The 22,937-nt window shown below is 36.1% G+C and overlaps 3 protein-coding genes across 5 annotated transcripts; 2 read left to right on the top strand and 1 right to left on the bottom strand.

Moving 5' to 3' along the window:
- The first annotated feature begins 911 nt into the window (after nt 1-911).
- Nucleotides 912-22,928, top strand: LOC109020063 (ERAD-associated E3 ubiquitin-protein ligase component HRD3A-like). 3 transcript variants are annotated; one of them, XR_002000866.2, is made up of 7 exons: nt 912-1,543; nt 1,627-2,118; nt 2,650-2,865; nt 3,331-3,654; nt 3,785-4,027; nt 5,596-5,850; nt 22,884-22,928. XR_002000866.2 is itself a non-coding variant. In XM_019002467.2 (7 exons), exons 1-6 carry the CDS (start codon nt 1,007-1,009, stop codon nt 5,785-5,787), a joined length of 2,004 nt encoding a protein of 667 aa, XP_018858012.2. In that variant the 5' UTR covers nt 912-1,006; the 3' UTR covers nt 5,788-5,813; nt 22,847-22,911. The 3 variants fall into 3 exon arrangements, 2 of the variants coding, with proteins under 2 accessions (XP_018858012.2, XP_018858011.2); XM_019002467.2 differs by having other exon boundaries at nt 5,596-5,813; nt 22,847-22,911; XM_019002466.2 differs by lacking the exon at nt 22,884-22,928 and having other exon boundaries at nt 5,596-6,017.
- LOC109020066 (zinc finger protein VAR3, chloroplastic-like) lies at nt 6,058-7,530 on the bottom strand. The gene is made up of 5 exons (XM_035686033.1): nt 7,353-7,530; nt 7,064-7,177; nt 6,607-6,723; nt 6,390-6,488; nt 6,058-6,281 (listed from the first exon to the last, which is right to left on the bottom strand). The coding sequence occupies exons 1-5, from the start codon at nt 7,409-7,411 to the stop codon at nt 6,230-6,232; spliced, it is 441 nt and encodes a 146-aa protein (XP_035541926.1). The 5' UTR covers nt 7,412-7,530; the 3' UTR covers nt 6,058-6,229.
- On the top strand, nt 19,837-22,083 carry LOC109020064 (ERAD-associated E3 ubiquitin-protein ligase component HRD3A-like). Its single transcript, XM_019002469.2, has 3 exons — nt 19,837-20,402; nt 20,486-20,977; nt 21,721-22,083. The coding sequence occupies exons 1-3, from the start codon at nt 19,857-19,859 to the stop codon at nt 22,015-22,017; spliced, it is 1,335 nt and encodes a 444-aa protein (XP_018858014.1). The 5' UTR covers nt 19,837-19,856; the 3' UTR covers nt 22,018-22,083.
- Nucleotides 22,929-22,937: the final 9 nt, after the last annotated feature.

Genomic DNA, 22,937 nt, shown 5'->3' with positions numbered 1-22,937 from the left:
AGCCACATGTATGGAACTACTTCTTAAGAAATCATGAAGATTTAGGTCCCGTTTGGATTGAGAGTTGAGATGAAAGTTAAATAAAATATTATTATAATATTATTTTTTAATAATATTATTGTTTTGAAATTTGAAAAAAATTGAATTATTTTTTATATTTTATGTAAAAATTTAAAAAATTTATAATGATGAAATGAGATAAGTTGATATCACTTCTCAATCAATCAAAACATGGCTTATTAGAATTGTCAACTACATTTCTCACCATATTCTTACCTGAACCGCATCAAATAATTATGGTTTTGTGTTTTTTTTAAGGTTCTATTGTAGTGTTTTTCTTAAAAAAATTTATAAATCGATTTGACTTTTGTATAATATTTAGATTTATCTCATGATATAAAAAAATACTTGACGTATCATTGTATGTTTATAAATTAATTTCTTTATAAAAACTAATTTATAAATATCTATAAATTATGAAGAGTGCTACTTAAAATCGAACAATATAAATTTATAATTGAATAGTGGCACTCATTAATTTTAACCGTTTGAAGTTTTGGGGATAAATCATCGTAAAATTGCATCAAACCATTTTTCAAAAATGAGGAGAAAATATTGGATCTATAATCCTTCATTTCAAACTGATCAGGTTTAAAAATAATGAATGATGATGTGGCAACATCTTATTGGAAAAGTGACCAGAAAGGACGTGGCAACAAAAACACATTTTATATATATATATATATTTATCGATTTGTTTCTTCAAATCAATTTCTTAGATAATGCTAAAATAAAAAGGATTTCTCTCTCCATTATTCATAAGTCAATAGACTTTTTTTTTTTTTTTTTTTCCCCCTAATCAATAGACTTTGACTAGAAGTCTATAACCCAAATCCAGATAAATATAGAATACAAACCTTAACCGAAGATCACGTCCACCTCTTGTTTACGTTCTTCTCTTCTTCTTCTTCTTCTTCTGCTACTGCTCTACTCGTTCAACGTCAAAATGATGCGTAGCGCAATCCTGAAGCTCTTAGTCCCTCTCATCGTTCTCTCTCTCTTTCCTCTCTCTTTCACCGTCCAACCATACATCATCGTTCTCACTGGGGAAGACTTCAAGCAGTCCTTTTCTTCCGACGACTTCCCCGACTGGGACGAATTCGGCGACTCCGGCTCAACCCACAAGTCCGAGAACGAGCTTGACCCCGGCTCCTGGAAACCACTCTTCAAGCCGGCCTCCGATGCCACTGGCTCATCCAATACGAGTACGGCTCTAGAGGCTCTGTACTTCTCCGGTGTGTCCAAGATGGTCTCCGCAGCGAGCTACGGAGACTCTCGGTTAATGGAAGAGGCGGCAGCGGAGATCGGAAACGCGGCGAGTGAGGGCCACGCTCACGCAAGGTCCGTGCTTGGGTTCCTGCACGGGATGGGATTGATGAAGCAGAGGAACAAGGCCAAGTCTTTTATGTACCATCACTTTGCTGCCGAGGGGGGCAATACGCAGTCCAAGATGGCCCTCGCCTATTCCTACGCGCATCAAGAGGTTTGTTCATTTTGTCATGTTCTCTTTCTTTAAATTCTATAGTAACTAGTACGACAATTATTGTTTATCTTGATTATTTGCAGAGGTATGAGAAAGCAGTTGAAATTTACGCCAAGTTAGCAGACGTAGCTGTAAAAAGTTTCTTGGTTTCAAAATATCCACCTGTGAATGAACCAGTCAGAATCCACATTGGGGCGGAGGAGAATGAGGAGGTCCTGATGAGCTTCAGAGGAGAGGATGCTGAGAAAGTACAGATTCTGAAACTTCTGGCACAGAAAGGGAACGCTGAAGCCATGTACACAATTGGCATGTTTTACTACTTGGGGCTTAGAGGATTGTGGCCTGATCATGCCAAGGCAGTGTCGTGGTTTTTGAAGGCTGTGGAGAAGAGGGAGCCAAGGTCAATGGAAGTTCTTGGAGAGATATATGCTCGGGGAGTTGGGGTTGAGAGGAACTACACGAAAGCGCTTGAATTGCTTACCCTTGCTTCCAGACAGCAAATTCATTCGGCTTATAATGGGATAGGGTATTTGTATGTCAAAGGCTATGGTGTTGACGGCAAGAATTATACCAAGGTAAGATTATTTTGGTTTGCTGAATACTTATATGCTGATGCTTTATTATTATCAGTAGTGCTCCTTGAAAGTGAAGAACAGAATTAATGAAAAAACATTGGTTTGATTGATTAATGTGTTTAATGAAAAAACAGGATGTAAAGCACCAAACTAAAAAGAAGGAAGAAACTGGAAGACATACAATCTAAATATTGGATATGCCAAAGGTATTCTTAGCTGACATCCAAACATAAAGGAATGGATCTTAGCTCAACCACAATCACCTCGCAATAGTAAATTCCTAGCATTGCCTTTCCTCTTTATACACAACAGCAAATGTAAAAGAATCATCTATCAGACTTTCACACGATATTGACATGCACTTGGCTTTCTGGTATATTACTTCTACTTCAATAAAAGTTTATTGGGTTTCCTCCCATGATCAATGTTTCGTTTGTTTGTCCTCAGTTTTGTATACTCATGAAGTTGTTTTAGATCTGTTTGTAGTCTAATTTCAGAGCATGAGCCACAGACTGTTGCTTTCCATTACAGGCAAGAGAGTGCTTTATGAAGGCTGCTAATAAGAACGATTCCAGCGCCCAATATAACCTCGGAGTAATGTATCTAAAAGGGATTGGGATAGAGAAGAATTTGTGGACAGCATATGAGTATTTTAAGAAGGCTGCTAATGCAGCTGAACCGAAGGCATTCTACCAGCTGGCAAAGATGTTACAAACCGGTGTGGGGCTTAAGAAGAACCTTCAAGAGGTAAATTCAGTTTTTTTTTTTTCTTTAAGTTATTAATGGAAATAGGATAGTAAGGCACAAAGAGTTTTTTTTTTAATCTCAAAAGCTTTTAGAGTCTTTTGGAACTTAGAGACAGAGACATAAAGTTAATTTTGAGTTCAATGGCTGATCTAGAAATTCATCTTGAGAGGGACTGAAGTGGTATAACAATAGTTAATTTTTTTTTAATATTTTTTCATAATGCGTATTTTGCTATATACATAATAAAATTAGTTATCAATATATTTATCAACTTAGGGATATATATGGCACGTTTATGGTAATAAAAGATAAGTGTTTTTCCTCATTAGTAAAAAATTCCATATGTTTTTCCTAATGGCTATTACAAAAGTCTAACATCATTCTTATATAATATAATATAAAAAAAAAAAACAAATAATCCAAACATGAACCAAAAAATAATCAATCTTACTTACTGAATTTCAGGCAACTAGATTATACAAAGTAATTGCTGAACTTGGACCATGGACTTCCTTGTCTAGATGTGCACTCGAGTCATACTTAAAAGGTGATGTGGGTAAGGCATTCCTCTTGTATGCAAGGATGGCTGAGCTGGGGTATGAGGTAGCACAAAGTAATGCTGCATGGATACTTAACAAATATGGGAAACGTAGCATGTGCATGGGAGAATCTAAGCTCTGCACAGATGCAGAAAGGCATCGACTTGAAAATTCTTTGTGGTGGCAAGCTTTTGAGCAGGGTAATGAACATGCTGCGATGTTGATTGGGGATGCATATTACTATGGTCAGGTATGTATCTCGGATGAAATATGCATATTTTTCATGTTCAAGGTTCGGGAAGATGATTTAGATCATGTTCTTGGATCTCCTACTCCATGATTTGCTTAACCTTTCATCTTTTCCCCCTTTTTTTTCTTAGGGTATTGAGAGAGATTATCATCGTGCAGCAACAGCTTACATGCTTGCCAAAGAGAAATCTAATGCACAAGCCATGTTCAACCTTGGGTACATGTATGAGCGTGGTCAAGGACTTCCAATTGATCTCCATCTTGCCAAGCGTTACTATGATCAAGCACTAGAGACTGATCCCAACGCAAAGTTGCCTGTAACACTTGCCCTTGCAAGCTTGTGGATTCGAATGAACTATGCAAATAGTTTCTTGGTGAGTCTCTTGTCTGTTTACCAGCTCATGTTCTTGAGCTGTAATTGCAGAAGCAAATTTTGATTTCATAGAATGTTATGTTCTATTAAGTGCAGCAAAATGCCTACCATGCCCAAATGCTGGACTTTGCTTTTCTATCCAATACCTACAAACCTATCCAATTATTGGTAAGAGCCGCTTGACAGAAATTGACATGTATGATAACCCTGACATGCATTCTGACATGCTCAGTCAAGGTTACAAATGGCTCATGGAGCAGCGATATCTTCCTTTGAATGGTGACAAAAATATGTTAGGCCCTGGCTCTCAGTACGAGATATATGGACTTTTTTTGTCTCTGGGCCACAGGAGTTCGGGTTATGGACTAATTTGACACTTTATAACATAGAACTAGTCCCGATATCGAGAGTCATGGAGAAAATCTCAGCATTTTCTGATGCAGAGTGTTATTTTTTTTGTTGGTATTAGGGCCTCTCTGAAGGATCATAGTAAATTGACATAATTTTTGGGTGGAGGGAGTAGGGCCTCTCTGAATAAAAGAGGAAGGAAAAAATAACTGTAAGCCACCTAATTTAAGCAAGTGCCAAGTTTCAGAAGTTTTGCCCTTGTTGCTTGCTTCATGTACATTTTTTATGAGTCAAAGGAGTGTTGGACTCCATACTATAGGAGGAGTGGGGTAATTCCTTATAAATCTCAAGATAAATTTGTTCCTAAACCGTGTGGGACTTCTCAATACATACTCCACAGGCACCAAATTGGCTTAACTCTCCTGATAGGGGTGAGGTCCAAAAGGAGGTCAGTGGCAGAGACAAAGGGAATAGAAGACTTGAGGGGAAGTGGAGGAGGGCTCTTGGGCCTGCTGAAAGAGCCAACAGGCTGGCATGCCAAAAATTTCCAGAAAAACAAAAAGAAAAAAAGAAGAAGAAAGGAATGTCCTTTCCCCCAAAACAAAGCAAAATGCAGACATGAATACATTATTAGGCTTCTATTTAACTTAGTATCATCTCATATCCTTCTTTAATTCAACAACACAACGTTTTTACTGCTATTCACACTTAAAAGGAATCGTTGGCCCTTGATCAGCACATACTGTGAACTGAGCTTTGGGATTTGCTCATAACAATAAAATTATTATGGTCTTGTTTCAATTAGACTATAGATTGTAGATTGTCCACAATCATGCACATAGCAACTGGGCCTTTATCTTTTTGTTTGCTGTTTGTTATAGTTTCGTCATGTAATTCTACTAGTTCTAAATGTCTTGTTTGTCATGGAACCTATACCCCATCTTGTCAGCTCTTTAGTGACTACATTGAGAAGAAAACCTGAGAAATAATATCAGGCCGTGACAAGGGAGATGGGGGTTTGTTGGAAATTCGTCTTTTCATATCATGTTTGCCCGATCTTAAGCTGTTTCTAATGTTTAAACTCTCTCTGTTCCATTAATTTCTGGTTGTTTTCTTCTTTCTGCTTGGTCTTGAGGATTACAAAAATTAAATTTTTAAAAATACGTTCTGCCATTAAATTTTTGCTGAGCTAATTATGGGTTTTGTTTTGATGAAATCTAGGTCCATTTGATTGATTCGTTGCCTGGAGTCTTTCCTAAAATAAAAGCATGGGTGGAGAATGTGCTCTTGGAGAAAGAAAATGCAACAATTCTGACTCTTTTTGCTTGTTTACTTGCTGTCCTTTATCTTCGTGAGAGGCATCGTAGGCGTGCTGTTTCTGCCACTGCTCAGGTGGCTGTGCGACGATCCTAAAGATCATATCATGGTGCAATATTAACCAGTGTACTTTATTTATGCATTCCTCATTTCTAGAAAGTATTTCTTTTTTGTTAACACCTCTACAGCCACATTTCCATCCAGTCAATCATGCTTCTTTATCAAATCATTTAATATTGGCCAGCCATGTTTAGCAGAGCAGAAAACCTTGAACAGAATATTGTAGCCGCGGTATTGAAACAATGAACTATAGATTCCGTGCTCAATTCTATAATTGCAAACTACAGATTCCTCTTTCTATCATTGATTTTGTAAAAATCCTGGGGAGAATCAAAATTGACAAAATAGAGTGCAATATCAGGTTGCAGTGAGCAGAGAGAAACATCGGAATGAACTTGATCAACCTGAGATTACATGCGTCCAAGCATCATGATCCATGAGTTGGGTAAGTTCAATGAAGCCGCTTCTGATACTACTACTAATAAGGCCGCCTCCATAAATGCTCTTCATACTCAGAAGTTGCTCGTTCTCTGGGGCGTTCGCAGTTACAAAACGCAACCATGTGTCAATACGTTCTTCAGTTATTTTAAAGATAAACATCACCCACGAGAGAGAGAGAGAGAGAGAGAGAGACTCACGAGGGGCATTCCCATTCTCCAGGATTTAGCTGTCTTTTAGGCCGTGGCTCTCGGCAGCGCAAACACTTCCTATTACTGGCAAAGTTCATGAACTCGAACCTGCAGAAAGAGGCTAATTCATGAGGACCCAAGTGTTCATAGGGAATGAAGTGCATGAGTTTAAATGAACAGCAGTTAAAATTTATTTTGATTAGCAAGACACGAATAGGAAACATACTGCGGGCAGTTCCAATCTCCTTTTTTCATTTCCACCTCCGCTGCACTAACCCTCTTTGGCCCCTCTGCTTTGCACTTCAGGCAACGTATATTTCTAGAAAAATTCATGAAATTGCATCTGTAACAAACAGGAAGTGCACCAGTTAGAATCATTGAACAACACATGGAACACAAGCATTTCATGACAGCAAAGTTGAGAAGAAAAACGGGAGTGGTGCAGGACTCGTCCATAGTCTACCACTGGCAGTAGCATATCAAATATGGATAATAACATTTCATGAATTACGAAACCATATTAGATAAACAAAAGGGAAATGAAATGAAATAAAACCACCACACTACGCCCTAAATCCAACATGTGTTATGCTCTCAATATATTCCACAATATATATATATATATATAAATTGAGGGTATTTATTATTATCATATAAAACTAATATCACAAAATTGAAGTTACTCAGGACAAGTCCAGTCCCCCTTTTTCATTTCAACATCACCTGCAGCTCCTTTAGGGCCATCTTCCTGGCATTTTAGGCATCGGATATTTCTAGAGAAGTTCAAAAAATTGCATCTGCAGCAACATAGCAAGCATAAGTTCATGGACACGTAACGTCAAACATGACAGATATGGAGAAGATGCCCCTCTATCCCTTCAATTCCATCAAATGGAAGTATTGGATATATGAGGCAGTTCTACTTCACTCCCACACAAAACTAAGAAGCTTTGAAGTTTGAAGGAAACTCACTTAAGACACATCCAATCCCCTCTCATCATCTCAACATCTTGAGACAGTTTATCATCCATGAACTTTACACTCTTCCTTTTGTTTCATTCCCTTGACAGCAGGCCTTGGAAGTACTGGATCAGAGGATGCTTCACTCAGATCAATCAACTCAGAGAACAGTTTCCTTGCAGATGATTCAATTATATCTCTACCAGGCGGTTTCCCTCCTCCTGAAATAACAAGGGGATCTAGTGTTGCACATGATTCAATTCGGCTCATAGGAATCAGATGAAAATGTTTAGAAAATAGATTTTAATGTCTTGCTGTATTTTATTTGTTCTTATTTTCAGTGTTGTAAATATTGAATTAAATTTCTATATTTTAGTATAAATCTGCAGTTAGTTATATACTTTGCTCTGTTTTTATTAATGGAGGGATGAAGTTGAAGAGGTTGGGCTTTAGATATAAAAATCTGAATTTCAGTTTTACTTTTTTGGGCTTTATATGTGGAAAATAAAATTTTCCATAAAATTATATTAAGAAAATAAAATTTCTAACAAATAAATTTTATTGTTTTGCCAATAGTTTATTTAAGAAGTTCGAAAATTTCTGACGTATTACAATTTGTTCAAATTGTTTTCCTGGTCCTAAAATATGAAAGCTTATATTATAACTATATAATTAAATTATTTATTTCTTAATAATTTATTTCATAAATTTAAGATTAACACATTATCTATTTCTTTTGGGATGTAATAAATATAGGACATATGCAAGAGGGGTGGGTTGGGCCTGGGAAAGGTTTTGGGCTGGGCCTTAAAAAAATACATAGATTTTTGTATCCACTCCTTTTTATCCCTTATTAAAATAAATTTTAAAAATTTTAGTTGAAAAACGGAATAAGCACAAAAACTAAGAGAAAGAAGGACCAAAGTTTAGAGAAACATAGCATCTTAAAGGCTCGACTTGAGGGGGGAAGATAGAGAGAGAATGAGGAAGTTGAAAGGGATTTTCGAGATGAGAGAGTAAGAGAGCGAAGCAAAGAATGAAAGATATCAGATAAATCCAATTCATGTAAAATGTTATTAACAAAATTTTTGAAAATCTTAACTCCAAAATTATAATAAATTTTAATAACGTTAAAACTTTAAAACGTCTCCGAAACAATAACATAACTGTTTAAAATCTTTCTTTTCTTTTTAATTTTTTATGCTTGTAATATATAAGTACAAATATCTGCGTGTAGATATAAATAGTAGCACCACTCCTACTTATAACACATTTTTTTGGTGTCGTTATAAACTGCGTGTACAAAGTAACTTTTTCAATTTTTTTATTTATATTATTTTATCATTTTAAAAAAATTTTAAAAAATAAAAAAAAATCAATACACTAATGGTTACTTCTTCAACTATTAAGTAAAATAAAAATTAAAAAAAATAAAGGAGGTATCAAAATGAGGTGTCAAAGTAGCATTTCTCTAGTTAAACATTTACGACAACAAAAATCATCAATTGGGCCTACGTGCACGTGGTGCCTTACTAGTGTGTGTATATATATATATATAGGAAAAATATTAGGAGCAGCCATTGTTGGGAGCAGCCACTTTTGCACATCCTATGTGGCATCATTCAAATAACACATCTTCCAAACCACTCTTAACAAGACTAAGAGAGAGCTGATGAGAGAGAGAGCGGAGATGAGAGAGAGAGTGACGATGAGAGAGAGAGTCGATGAGGGATGAGAGAGAGAGTCGAGGAGAGAGAAAGAGCCAGCAAGAGAGAGACGATGGAGAGAGAGATGATGAAAGAGAGGAGGAGAGAGAGCGAGGGGTAGAAGCCTTCTGATGCGTTTTGTATAAAAATAAAAATAAAAGGACCAGAAGCAGCCACGTAGTGTATGCAATGTGTGCACAACTACAGTGACTACTCTATAGCAATATATATGATATATATATATATATGGAAAACTCTTCTTTCAGGCGAATTTGCACACCAAAGTGCACCGACCACTGACATGAAATCATTTAATGAAACGACTCGTTTTGGTTTTACTTGTGAATGAGTTTTGGGCGGAATTTGAATTCTCTCTTCTATGCTTTTCTTTTCCGCATGCCTTTTTTACACCTAGACTCCTCCATTCTCTTCTCTCTTCCACTAAAAGTTCCATTCTCTTATTGGACAAGCTCAAATAGAGTCTTCTATTCTTTTGGCTGGTGTTTTCTAGTGGAGAACTATGAACATGAATACTGGATATGTTGAGCACTAGTAGATTCGGTTCTTGTACTGGAATTGTAAGGAAGACTGGGGGATGGAATGAAACTAGTATCCATTTTTTTCTACTCAAAAAAACATTTTTTTTCTGCCCAATAAGAACCATTTTTTTTACTTGACACCCCAGCAAGATGAAATTGAAAATAAAATTATGTTGTGGTCCATCATCCCTTTTGTAATTTCATGAAAAGGATTTTCAATGGCATTTTTGTGAAAGTCCATTGAGAACTACTTCATTTTAAAAATGGGTCTTTTTCTTAAGGTGAAAACAGAATACAATGCTCTGCATTTCTAGTCTCTTTCCAACAAGTCATTCCAAAGATAGGAGAAAGATCAATATTGGCTTAGGCCAGAAACGATGTTTAGGGAGAAATTTTCCCTCAAACATCCCCTTCTAAATAGATATATTTTTATATATAGACAAATTTTAATTTAAATCTACAATTTACTTTATTTATTGTAGGCATGTGCAATGTTGTCTTCCGAGCTTGATCTCATGCCGTAGCTTTAGCGAGAGGAAGAAGAAGATAGACCCTACTATAGCGGTTGTTGATTAAGCTTTTGGTTTGTAATGCCTCTGGTACAAGATAAATGGATGAATCCAGGTTCTCTGAAAATAGCCAGTTGGTTGCATTTGAAGCAGATTTTTCCAGAGTGCTTCTTCCCAAGCTCGGTCAGAGACGACAAGGCTATGGAATTTGTCACTTTGGTGCAGGATATTATGACTGTACACCAGTATGCAGCCAGATTTATCGAGTTTTCACATTTTGCTGCATACCTGATCCCTGATGAGGAGAAGAAGGCGTGTAAATTCAAATAGGAGTTGAACGAAAAACTTTATGAATGGGTTGGTGAATAAGGCCACCGTTTTTGAACGAAGCCTTCAAAGAAGCGTTGCACTGCATGATTCGAAGAAAATGACTACTCTATCTGGGTATCATTTTGACATGGACCAAGGACCATGAAAATCCACCACTCTTCATAAAGTTTTTCGTTCAGCCCATGTTCGAACTTACGAGCCTTCTTCTCCTCATCAAGGATTAGGTATGCAGCAACGTGACAACTTGGTAAATCTGGCTGCATACTGGTATACCGTCATAGCACCATGCAGCAAAGTGGCAAATTTCATAGCCTTGTCGTCTCTGACCGAGCTTGGGAAGAAGCGCTCAAGAAAAATCTGCTTGAAATGCAACCAACTGGCTATTTTCGTCCCTTTAGCTTCTCTGATAGTTTTTTCAAAAATCCACCATCTTTTCACCTCCCCAGTTAGCTTGAATGTGTCATACGCCACCTTCGGTTCATCTATACAGGTCAGGACCCGCAGTATCTCATCAATATCTTGAACCCAATCCCCCACCAGGATTGGCTCGCCTCTCCCATCAGATGAAGGGGGGTGCATCCGGTTGAATTGTTCTACGGTACAACCTCCATCATTATTGTTGCGTTGGCGACCCAAGAGATTTTGCCCGAGATTACTTGCGTCCAAGCATCATGATCCATGAGTTCGGTAAGGACAATGAAGTCGCTTCTGATACTACTACTACTAAGGCCGCCTCCATAACTGCTATTCATATTCAGAAGTTGCTCGTTCTCTGGGGCGTTCGCAGTTACACAGGCATGCTATGTTCTTTCTATAATTCAAAGTCACATCTACAAAAAGCAACCATGTGTCAATACGTTTTTCAGTTATTTTAAAGATAAACATCACCCACGAGCGCACGCGTGAGAGAGAGAGAGAGAGACTCACGAGGGGCATTCCCATTCTCCAGGATTTTAGGCCGTGGCTCTCGGCAGTGCAAACACTTCCTATTACTAGCAAAGTTCATGAACTCGCACCTGCAGAAAGAGGCTAATTCATGAGGACCCAAGCGTTCATAGGGAATGACGTGCATGAGTTTAAATGAACAGCAGTTAAAATTTATTTTGATTAGCAAGACCCGTATAGGAAACATACTGCGGGCAGTTCCAATCTCCTATTTTCATTTCCACCTCCGCTGCACTAACCCTCTTTGGTCCTTCTGCTTCGCACTTCAGGCAACGTATATTTCTAGAAAAATTCATGAAATTGCATCTGTAACAAACATAAAGTGCACCAGTCAGAACCATTGAACATATGAAACGCATGGAACACAAGCATTTCATGACAGCAAAGTTCATGAACTCACGAGGGGCATTCCCATTTTCCAGGAATTTTAGGCCGTGGCTCTCGGCAGCGCAAACACTTCCTATTACTAGCAAAGTTCATGAAGTCGCACCTGCAGAAAGAGGCTAATTCATGAGGACCCAAGTGTTCATAGGCAATGAAGTGCATATGAGTTTATATGAACAGCAGTTAAAATTTATTTTGATTAGCAAGACGCGAATAGGAAACATACTGCAGGCAGTTCCAATCTCCTTCTTTCATTTCCACCTCCGCTGTACTAACCCTCTTTGGCCCCTCTGCTTTGCACTTCAGGCAACGTATGTTTCCAGAAAAATTCATGAAATTGCATCTGTAACAAACACGAAGGGCACCAGTCAGAATCATTGAACATATGCAACGCATGGAACACAAGCATTTCATGACAGCAAAGTTGAGAAGAAAAACAAGAGAAGTGCAGGACTCGTCCATAGTCTACCACTGACAGTAGCATATCAAATATGGATGATAACGTTACATGAATTACGAAACCATATTAGATAAACAAAGGGAAATGAAATGAAATAAAACCACAACACTAAGCCCTAAATCCAACATGTGTTATGCTCTCAATATATTTCACAATATATATATATATATATTCAGGGGATTTATTATTATCATATAAAACTAATATCATAAAATCGAACTTACTCAGGACAAGTCCAGTCCCCCTTTTTCATTTCAACATCACCTGCAGCAACTCCTTTAGAGCCATCTTCCTGGCATTTTAGGCATTGGATATTTCAAGAGAAGTTCAAAAAATTGCATCTGCAACAACATAGTCTACTCTAGCGTTGTGAAGTGAATTTTGATACCTTGAATGTCCACCAAAGGCACTACTATGTATAAATTGGAGAACTTGCTGCTCCAAAGAAGACGTAGCTAAAAGAAACAGCCTTCCTTTCTTTAACAAAAACCCATTCTCGACTATAAAAGCTTTATTCACCAACTCTCCTTGTTGCAACCTCCTGCAAATGTTAGTAATTTTCTCATCTTACAAGTAAGAATCCTTAAATTGTTGCAGCCACAAAGGATCCAAGACAGTAATAGCAGCTATCACTGCTTCCTTCTCAGTAACTTCATCTATTCTTGAGAGTGCATCAGCAGCTACATTTTCTCTTTCTCCCTTATATTCAATTGTGAAATCGTAGCCCATCAATTTGTTAAGCGACTTTTGCTGTGATGGTGTGCCTATTTTCTGCTCCAGCAAAACTTCAAACTTTGTTGGTCAATTTTAATGACAAACTTAGTTCCCAAAAGGTAAGACCTCCACTTCTTGACAGCCAACACCAAGGCTAAGAATTCTTTCTCGTAGGCAAATAAATCCAAGGCTTTCACTCTTAAAGGTTAGCTAAGGAATGCCAAAGGTCTTCCACCTTGTATCAAGACAACTCCCACTCCTTTACTTAATGCATCACACTCAATAAAAAATGGTTTAGTAAAATCAGGTAAAGCTAAGACAGGTGGTTGAGTCATAGCTTTTTTCAGTGTCTCAAATGCTTGAGTAGCTGTTGATCCCTAATGGAATGCATCATTCCTGAGTAGATCAGTTAAAGGACCAACAATCAATCCATAATGTCTCACAAATTTCCTGTAGTAGCCAGTTAGTCCAAGAAATCCCCTTAAGGATTTAACAGACTTAGGTTAAGGCCACTCAATCATGGCCTTTATCTTGGATGGATCAGTCTGCACTCCCTCAACAGATAATAAATGTCCAAGATAATCAATTTGCTTACAAGCAAATCTACACTTGCTTCTTTTAGCAAACAATGAGTGCTTTGCTAAAACTGTCAAAACCATAGTTAAATGTTGTAAGTGATCAGTCTTGTTCTTACTATATATTAGAATGTCTTAAAAAAAATTTAAAAAAAAAAAATGACAAACTTCCTAAAAAATGGCTGAAACATTTCATTCATCAAATACTGAAAAGTAGCAGGAGCATTGGTTAAACCAAATGGCATAACCAAAAACTCATTATGTCCTTGATGGGTTCGAAAAGCAGTCTTCTCAATGTCAGATTCCCACACTCTGATTTGATGATAACCAGACCTTAGGTCTAGTTTAAAAACAACAGTAGCTCCACACTCATCTAGAAGCTCATCCACCACAAGAATTGAAAACTTATCTTTAATAGTTTCCTTATTCAAATCCCTATAATTAATGCACATTCGCCAAGACCCATCAGCCTTCCTTACAAGAATGACTGGAGAAGAGAAATGAGACTGACTACACCTTATTACCCCAGTTTCAAGTAATTCTTTAACTATTTTTTCAATCTCAACTTTTTGTTCAAAGGGATACCTATAGGGCCTAACAAAAACAAGCATTGTACCCTTCTTCAAATTAATCTTATGATCGTGGCTTCTTCTTGGAGGTAATTCTTTTAGTTCTTCAAAGACTGCAAAAAAACTCTTTAAAACCTCTTGTATCTCCCCATCAATTTCTTCCTTAACATCACTTTGCTGCTGCTAAATTATTTGCAAGAACATTTCCTTCCTCTCAACTGTTGTTAACTGGCAGATCTGAATGTCTCCAACTATCTCAAATTTGGCAGAATTAATTCCTCAAATGATTTTGGTTTGCTATTGTGCTGAAAAGACATTGTAAGACCATTAAAATCCCACAACACAGGACCTAAAGTCCTTAGCCATTGCATTCTCACCACCACATCACATCCTCCTAGTGGTAATAAAAAGAAATTAGTGTTAAACTGATCCCCTTGCATGTGAAACTGCAACCCTTCTATCATACCTTCACTCCTCATCCTATCTCCATTTTGCCACTCGTACCTCCACTTGTTGTACATCATTAACTATCAATCCGACCTTCTTAGCAACCATGGGATCAAGAAAATTATGCCACGGGTTCATATCAGCCTGTATCCACAAGAATGGTTACAGAACTGTTCTGAACCTTACCATGGATTCTCGTGGTTCTTGGACTCAAGAATCCTACAATAGCATGCAAGGATATCTCAAGAACTTCACTCTGAGATGTCAAACTGTCAACAACAGTTTCTTCTTCTGTCAACTCACAATCTTGAACTTCATCTTCTTTAAACCACTCTATCCCTCCCATCAGAAAAATTCTTGCTTTTCTTCTTTCACATTTATTATTAGGATTCCATTTCTCATCACAGAAAGAACACAAACCTTTTTCCCCTATCTCTTTCATTTCATCTGGACTAACTTTTTGTATAGGCAAATTAGGCTTAAAACTATTAGCTCTTCCTACCCTAGTATTCTCCTTCCTTACAGTACTATTATTAAAGCCATTTCCACCAACAGAAAATGGTACACAGAAATTTTGATAATTCCCTCCTCTACTGCTGCCACGAGTACTAAGGATGTACTCTTCTTGAATCTTGGCAAGGCCAAATGCAAAATTGAGACTCTGAGGGTGTAGCATCCTCACAGGCAGCCTTATTTTATCTTTTAGACCACTTAAAAACATAGTCAACTTGTAATTTTCAGACAACCCCTTCAATCTATTAGATATCACTTCAAATTGTGTTTTATAGGTAGCCACAATGGAATTCTGTTTAAGTCAAGTAAGAACTTCCATGGGATCATCATAAGATGAATTCCCAAACCTCAATTGCAAAGCATACACAAACCCACTCCAATAATCAAATATACCAATAGATTCAGCACCTTGAAACCAAATCAAAGCACTCCCCTCCATATAAAAAGATGACATTAGAAGCTTTTACCCATCTGGCATGGGTTACAAAGCAAAATAATGGTTTGCTTTATAAACTCACCCCGTCGGATTCTCCCCATCAAACTTTGGAAAGTCAAGTTTAATGGTGCAAAATTGCGTACCTCTGTGATCAACCCTCGCTCAGAAACTTCTTGTCTGTTACTGCCATTTTGATAACCTCCTCTTCCACCATTAACAGCTTCAATTAAGACATCCATCTTCGAACTCAATTGTTCCAATGCTCCCTGATGATCTTCCATATGCTTCCCTTGTTGTTCTTGGCTCTGCCGCAACCCACTCACAATCTTCTCTAACTCCTTATAACGAGTTCCTTCCGCCCTTTTTCCAAAAAAAGAAAAAAAAATTCCAAGAAAAATCGAACTGCTCTGGTACTAATTGTAAGGATAAAACTCAAGAATGACTCACAAATCTGATCTTCGAGGGATCAGTTCCTCCAAATGCACTTTACTAAGCTTTTTTCAATGACTTACATCTTACAGAGCCCTCCCTTTTATACGCATTCTATCGTTTATTATGTTATGAAGATAATAGCATTTTGGTACATTATGACAGTTAAGTAAGGCTAGTATTGTAATTACAATGTTTTGCTTATTAACTAACTCACAAACTAATAGAAGATTTTCTCGAACTCTTCATCTGCTATCATCCTCCTCAAAATACTTCATTCTGCATTATTGCTCATAACACTATGCTAGTCTTCTCTAATTGTGATTTTCAAATGCTCTATTTCTGTGTATTCTAGCTTGTATCTAAAAGATGAGATCTGCCCAGAACAAGAAATTTGAGAGTAGAGTTAATTTGTACATAGACAAATTCCTATGAACAGATTATATACGCACATATAGATTCCATCAATCATGCAGCACATAGTCATTGTTTTTAAATTATCGTTCTTTATTTGCATTCACAAATGGAATAGATAGAGATGTGAAAAAAATTCCAAATTTGACATAATTAATTTAAAGTTTGATTACCTTTTTTTTTTTTTTGGTTTTTTTTTTTTAAATTTGAACAACTCTTGGCCAAACTGCTCAACAATGGGCAGTGAATGAGAGAACAGAAGAAATGTTTGATATTTCCCCATACCCCCAAAGTCCTTGTTGTGAGACACCTCACTAAAGTGTAAAACTAGCCTTACATTCTGATAACAGAAATCCGATTTTGCAATACTATACGTGATGCTTGGAAAGAACATTATTTACTCCAAGTAATCTCATTTTTTTCCTTTTATATCTAAGCTCCTACCCAGAAGAACAAGCAAATTGTACACCTTACATTATATCATGGAATCTTTTGAAAAGAAAAACGATGTTGAGTTGATTTGTTCTTACTGAACATTTCAATTGAAACTTGGCAACTTTAGATTACGAAGGAGGTGAGCTTTTTAAGAACAATTTCCTAAACTTTCTATATTTTTAACTAGCTCAAGGGTGGAGCTTAGTTGGGGCTTGACTATTGGTGGCTATCTACAACTTCTTTATGTTAGTTTAATTTGGTCGGTGCATTGAATCCATTGAAATTATTCTACTTTGTCGGGCGATAATTTTTTTTTTTAAAGTTATTAATGGAAATAGGATAGTAAAGCACAAAGAGTTTTTTTTTTTTTTTTTTTTTTTTATAATCTCAAAAGCTTTTAGAGTCTTTTGGAACTTAGATACAGAGACATAAAGTTAATTTTTGAGTTCAATTGCTGATCTAGAAATTCAACTTGAGAGGGACTGAAGTGGTATAACAATAGTTAAATTTTTTTTTTTATTACTTTTTCATAATTCGTATTTTGCTTTATACAAATAATCCAAACATGAACCAAAAAATAATCAATCTTACTTATTAGATTTCGGGCAACTAGATTATACAGAGTAGTTATGGACTTTCTTATAAATGCTTATAAATGCTTGTCTTATTCATGATGTTTGTTGACATTCTTAATATATACTTTAAAAATATGTGTTGAAAATATTGTCAAAATAATATATATTATATTTATTACTAATAATATGTTGAGATTTATTTTTGAAAGTTATGAATTATTTTAAAATGAGAGAAATTATAAAAAATCTATAAGCAATTACTTATGATTATAATATTTTGGGTCTGCATTACAAGTTAAATTAGATGCTTGGCTTGGTGGTATAGATGACTTTAATCCTACCCTTTCAAGAAAGGAGTTTGTTTGGCAAGTGAGAGTACCTCTATTCTTTACTTTATTATTATTTTTTACTTACTTTTTTACTATTCATTACTTTTCACCTACTTTTTATTACTATTCAATATTTTATTATTACTTTTTCATTACTTTTTTACTATTATTTATAAACATTCTCAACACTTCTCACTATCCAAACGTACCCTAATTTTGTTGAGAGGATGGCCCCAATCCGCAGGCCTATGGGCGTGCAGCCAGCGCCTTGGGTTTCAAACCCGTGCGACATGGTTGATTGGGTAGCAGCATGAGCGTAAGTCCAACTTATGTTTTGGTTGGAAGCAAGTGTAATTTATATGCATGTTCACATCAAATTACAGAAAAATGAAAAATTATAATTTTTTATTCACATCATCTCTCTATAAATAGACTCATTGGCCTATAAATTTGAATAGATAATCATAGAATTACAGAAATGATAGAAGACAATTTCGAAATTCTCTCCCTCCCAAAAGCTTTTCATTTCTTCAAAATTTATCATTAAGATTTGTTCATTCTGCAGTGAACAAATTTCTAATTTCTTAGTTGAATAGTAAAATTTGAGGGTATTCGAAATCTAATTTCGTGTGTGCATAACGCAGGTAAACAAACAGATTTGTTCAGGACTTCATTGTATCTTGAAGATAAATTCGCTTGTAATCTATATGCATACCGTTATTAGTGGAGGTGAATATTGTCTTAAGAAAATTGACATTATAACACGCTTTAAAACAAACTTTTTTTTCACTATTTTCTCTTTTGCAGCCCCTTTGTATCAATAATCTATACATAGTTGTGACTTGGTTCTTGTAAATCGTTGTATTATAATTATAAATACTATACAAATAGTGTGTATAATATATGTTGTAAACAAGAACAAAATTTTAAAAATATAGACAAAATTATATCCATTTATAATTAAAAATTTGAAACATAACAAAATTAGTCAAGTGGGCAAATTAGTCAAGTGGGCAAACGTGCAGCGTTCGCAATAAGGACACGCCTAATAATAAGCATGAGAAGATAATAATGTTGTTTACAACATTTTGATAATAAAAGTATTATATCTGCGATTCAGTACATTCAGCATTATAAACTGATTAGTTTTTAGCTGCGTGCGTGCGTGCGTGCTGGCCTAATTCTGAGGATCAGATAAGTGTAAGAGTAGAGAGTCCAGGATATTACTTGTTAAATTAGAGGATAAGATAATTTTGAAGTCATTTTTTCTGTATTCAATCCACTCAATTTTAGATCTTATAAAAAAAAAAAAATTATAAAATTTTGTTGAAAAGCATAATAAGTTTTCATAAAATTGTTAAAAAATAAATAAAATTAAAGAAATGAACTTCAATTTTGCACATGGTTTAAATCTCAGTTTTACTTTTTTGGGCTTTATATGTGGAAAATAAAATTGTCCATAAAATTATATTAAGAAAATAAAATCTCTAACAAATAAATTTTATTGTTTTGCCAATAGTTTATTTATTTTTACTTTGTTTAATTAATGAAGGATATCAACAAATTCAATTCATGTAAAATGTTATTACAAAATTTTTTAAAAATGTTAACTCCAAAATTATAAAAAATTTTAATAACATTAAAACTTTAAAACGTCCCCAAAACAATAACATATTTGTTTAAAATCTTTTTTCTTTAAAAATTTTGATGCTTGTAATGTATAAGTACAAAGTATTTACGTGTAGTTATAAATATGTTTGTGAAAGTGTTTGCATTATAGTAATGAATATTTTTACAAATAATATATATGATGTGTTGTAAATAGGAAAAAAATTCTTAAAATATAGATAAAATATATCTATTTATGTTAAGAGTGGTGCTACTTTGCCGCTTGAGTAGCACCGCTCCAGTTGGAATCAGAATTGTGCTATCTCTTAAACTTCAATCTTTAGAAATAAGTCGTCTAGACTAGACCATGTCAGTCACATTAGTGTACTGAAATTCTACTAATATTTATAATTGATTTGTTGTTTGAAATCAAATATGTATGTCCTCTTAAATAAATGGAATGAGATCTTTTTATCAAAAAAAAAAAAACAAATTCAGATAAACATGAATACTTGCCTTAACAGAAGATCACGTCCATCTCTTGTTTACGTTCTTCTTCTTCTTCTGCTACTGCTCTACTCTACTCGTTCAACGTCAAAATGACGCGTAGCGCAATCCTGAAGCTCTTAGTAACTCTCATCGTTCTGATCTCTCTCTTTCCTGTCTCTTTCACCGTCCAACCATACACCATCGTTCTCACTGGGGAACACTTCAAGCAGTCCTTCTCTTCCGACGACTTCCCCGACTGGGACGAGTTCGGCGACTCCGGCTCACCCCACATGCCCGAGGACGAGCTTGACCCCGGATCATGGCAACCAATCTTTGAGCCGGCCTCCCCTTCTCAAGCCACTGGCTCATCCAATACGAGTACGACTCTAGAGGCGCTGTACTTCTCCGGTGTGTCCAAGATGGTCTCAGCAGCGAGCTCCGGAGACGCTCGGTTAATGGAAGAGGCCGCAGCGGAGATCGAAAACGCGGCCAGTGAGGGCCACGCTCACGCAAGGTCCGTGCTTGGGTTCCTGCACGGGATGGGATTGATGAAGCAGAGGAACAAGGCCAAGTCTTTTATGTACCATCAATTTGCTGCCGAGGGGGGCAATATGCAGTCCAAGATGGCCCTCGCCTATTCCTACGCGCGTCAAGAGGTTTGTTCATTTTGTCATGTTCTCTTTCTTTAAATTCTATAGTAACTAGTACGACTATTATTGTTTATCTTGATTATTTGCAGAGGTATGAGATAGCAGTTGAAATTTACGCCAAGTTAGCAGACGTAGCTGTAAAAAGTTTCTTGGTTTCAAAATATCCACCTGCGAATGAACCAGTCAGAATCCACATCGGGGCGGAGGAGAATGAGGAGGTCCTGATGAGCTTCAGAGGAGAGGATGCTGAGAAAGTACAGATTCTGAAACTTCTGGCACAGAATGGGGACGCTGAAGCCATGTACACAATTGGCATGTTTTACTACTTGGGGCTTAGAGGATTGAGGCCTGATCATGCCAAGGCAGTGTCGTGGTTTTTGAAGGCTGTGGAGAAGAGGGAGCCAGGGTCAATGGCAGTTCTTGGAGAGATATATGTTCGGGGAGTTGGGGTTGAGAGGAACTACACGAAAGCGCTTGAATTGCTTACCCTTGCTTCCAGACAGCAAATTCATTCGGCTTATAATGGGATAGGGTATTTGTATGTCAAAGGCTATGGTGTTGACAGCAAGAATTATACCAAGGTAAGATTATTTTGGTTTGCTGCATACTTACATGTTGATGCTTTACTTGCTTGGCTACACCATGGATTATGGGCTGACTAGCTTAACCTGACGTGCTCTACTTTTGTTATGCCTAGCTTCCTCTTTACTGGCCTGCTTCTTTTCAATTTCTGTTTGCTTATTTCTCGTTGTTTCAATAATTAGATAATATATTTCACTTGATATCATCACTACCCTTTATTCTTCGCATTTGCGGTAATCAGTCACCACCATTATTATCAGTAGTGCTCCTTGAAAGTGGAGCTGAATTAATGAAAAAACATTGGTTTGATTGGTTAATGTGTTTAATGAAAAAACAGGATGTAAAGCACCAAACTAAAAAGAACGAAGAAACTGGAAGACATACAATCTAAATATTGGATAAGCCAAAGGTATTCTTAGCTGACATCCAAACATAAAGGAATTTTAGTATTATGGATCTTAGCTCAACCACAATCACCTCGCAATAGTAAATTCCTAGCATTGCCTTTCCTCTTTATACACAATAGCAAATGTAAAAGAATCATCTATCAGACTTTCACACTATATTGACCTGCACTTGGCTTTCTGGTATATTACTTCTACTTGAATAAAACTTTCTTGGGTTTCCTCCCATGACCAATGTTTTGTTTGTTTGTACTCAGTTTTGTATACTCAAGTTGTTTTAGATTTGTTTGTAGTCTAATTTCAGAGCATGTGCCACAAACTGTTCCTTTCCATTACAGGCAAGAGAGTGCTTTAAGAAGGCTGCTAGTAAGAACGATTCCAGCGCCCAATATAACCTCGGAGTAATGTATCTAAAAGGGATTGGGGTAAAGAAGAATTTGTGGACAGCATATGAGTATTTTAAGAAGGCTGCTAATGCAGCTGAACCGAAGGCATTCTACCAGCTGGCAAAGATGTTACAAACCGGTGTGGGGCTTAAGAAGAACCTTCAAGAGGTAAATTCAGTTGCACTGGTCTTAAAGACTTGCAAGGTCTTCTGCTCTCTAGTAAACGTTTTTATTCTTTCGGCAATATGATGTACCAGATATATGATCACACCATGGCAATGTTGCTAAAGAAACAACTATTTGCAAGTCTTCTTATTGACATATTTAATACATGGTAATTGAATAATGTGATCTTTTTTTGTATAAATTTTATGAGAAATATCGTTCTTCATCTTTAATTTGTTTCATTCCAATCACATTTTATGTAACACGTTTTTAAGTGACAGTCATTTATATGGTGGACACATGGAAACAATTAAAGTAAAAAGGAAAATTCTATACACCACACCACCATCTCACTTTTATCTCACTATACATGATGTGACACATTTATCACCATTAAATAATTATTTATTAAATGATTCTTTATCGTCCAATGGCGATAAATATGTCACATCTTACATAATAGGATGAAAGTAAGATGGTAGTGTGATATATAACATTACTAAAATAAAAATTATATGCCAAACTTCCATTCCACTTTAATCTCACCACGATGAGGTGGCATAATCCATTGACTATAAAATTGTTGAGTGAAAATGACAAGATTTATAATCAAGAAGAAAAATTCTTCTCATCAGTCACTATTCACTATTTCACACTCTACACTCTATGAAAAACATTCACATACCTTATGAAAAACACTCAATATCTTATGAAAAAACTATAAATATGGAATGTTAGAGTGAATAATGACTTATGCATAGTAATCCTCAACTCTTTTATTATAAAATGTATCTTTATATTGAACATTTTTTTTTTTTTTTATGTCAGATATTGAACAAACTCATTGCATAAAACCAGTGAAATTCGTACACACCTGTAAAAAATGGGCCCAAAACTGCCATCGCATATTAACCAGTGTACTTTATTTATGCATTCCTCATTTCTAGAAAGTATTTCTTTTTTGTTAACACCTCTACAGGCACATTTCCATCCAGTTACTCATG

This window comes from Juglans regia, chromosome 15 (assembly GCF_001411555.2).
Source record: "Juglans regia cultivar Chandler chromosome 15, Walnut 2.0, whole genome shotgun sequence".
Taxonomy (NCBI): domain Eukaryota; kingdom Viridiplantae; phylum Streptophyta; class Magnoliopsida; order Fagales; family Juglandaceae; genus Juglans; species Juglans regia.
The sequence above is the reverse complement of the archived record's forward strand: the minus strand, read 5'-3'. Positions and strand labels throughout refer to the sequence as shown.

Excerpts from the sequence above, each read along its gene's own strand:
- LOC109020064 (XM_019002469.2), top strand. The coding sequence starts at position 19,857 with ATGACGCGTAGCGCAATCCTGAAGCTCTTAGTAACTCTCATCGTTCTG. Across the intron at positions 20,403-20,485 it reads ATTCCTACGCGCGTCAAGAG|AGGTATGAGATAGCAGTTGA; the intron begins GTTTGTTCATTT and ends GATTATTTGCAG. Across the intron at positions 20,978-21,720 it reads ACAGCAAGAATTATACCAAG|GCAAGAGAGTGCTTTAAGAA; the intron begins GTAAGATTATTT and ends TTTCCATTACAG.
- LOC109020066 (XM_035686033.1), bottom strand. The coding sequence starts at position 7,411 with ATGGATGATAAACTGTCTCAAGATGTTGAGATGATGAGAGGGGATTGG. Across the intron at positions 7,178-7,352 it reads GGGGATTGGATGTGTCTTAA|ATGCAATTTTTTGAACTTCT; the intron begins GTGAGTTTCCTT and ends ATGTTGCTGCAG. Across the intron at positions 6,724-7,063 it reads GGGGACTGGACTTGTCCTGA|ATGCAATTTCATGAATTTTT; the intron begins GTAACTTCAATT and ends TGTTTGTTACAG.
- LOC109020063 (XM_019002467.2), top strand. The coding sequence starts at position 1,007 with ATGATGCGTAGCGCAATCCTGAAGCTCTTAGTCCCTCTCATCGTTCTC. Across the intron at positions 2,866-3,330 it reads TTAAGAAGAACCTTCAAGAG|GCAACTAGATTATACAAAGT; the intron begins GTAAATTCAGTT and ends ACTGAATTTCAG. Across the intron at positions 3,655-3,784 it reads ATGCATATTACTATGGTCAG|GGTATTGAGAGAGATTATCA; the intron begins GTATGTATCTCG and ends TTTTTTTCTTAG.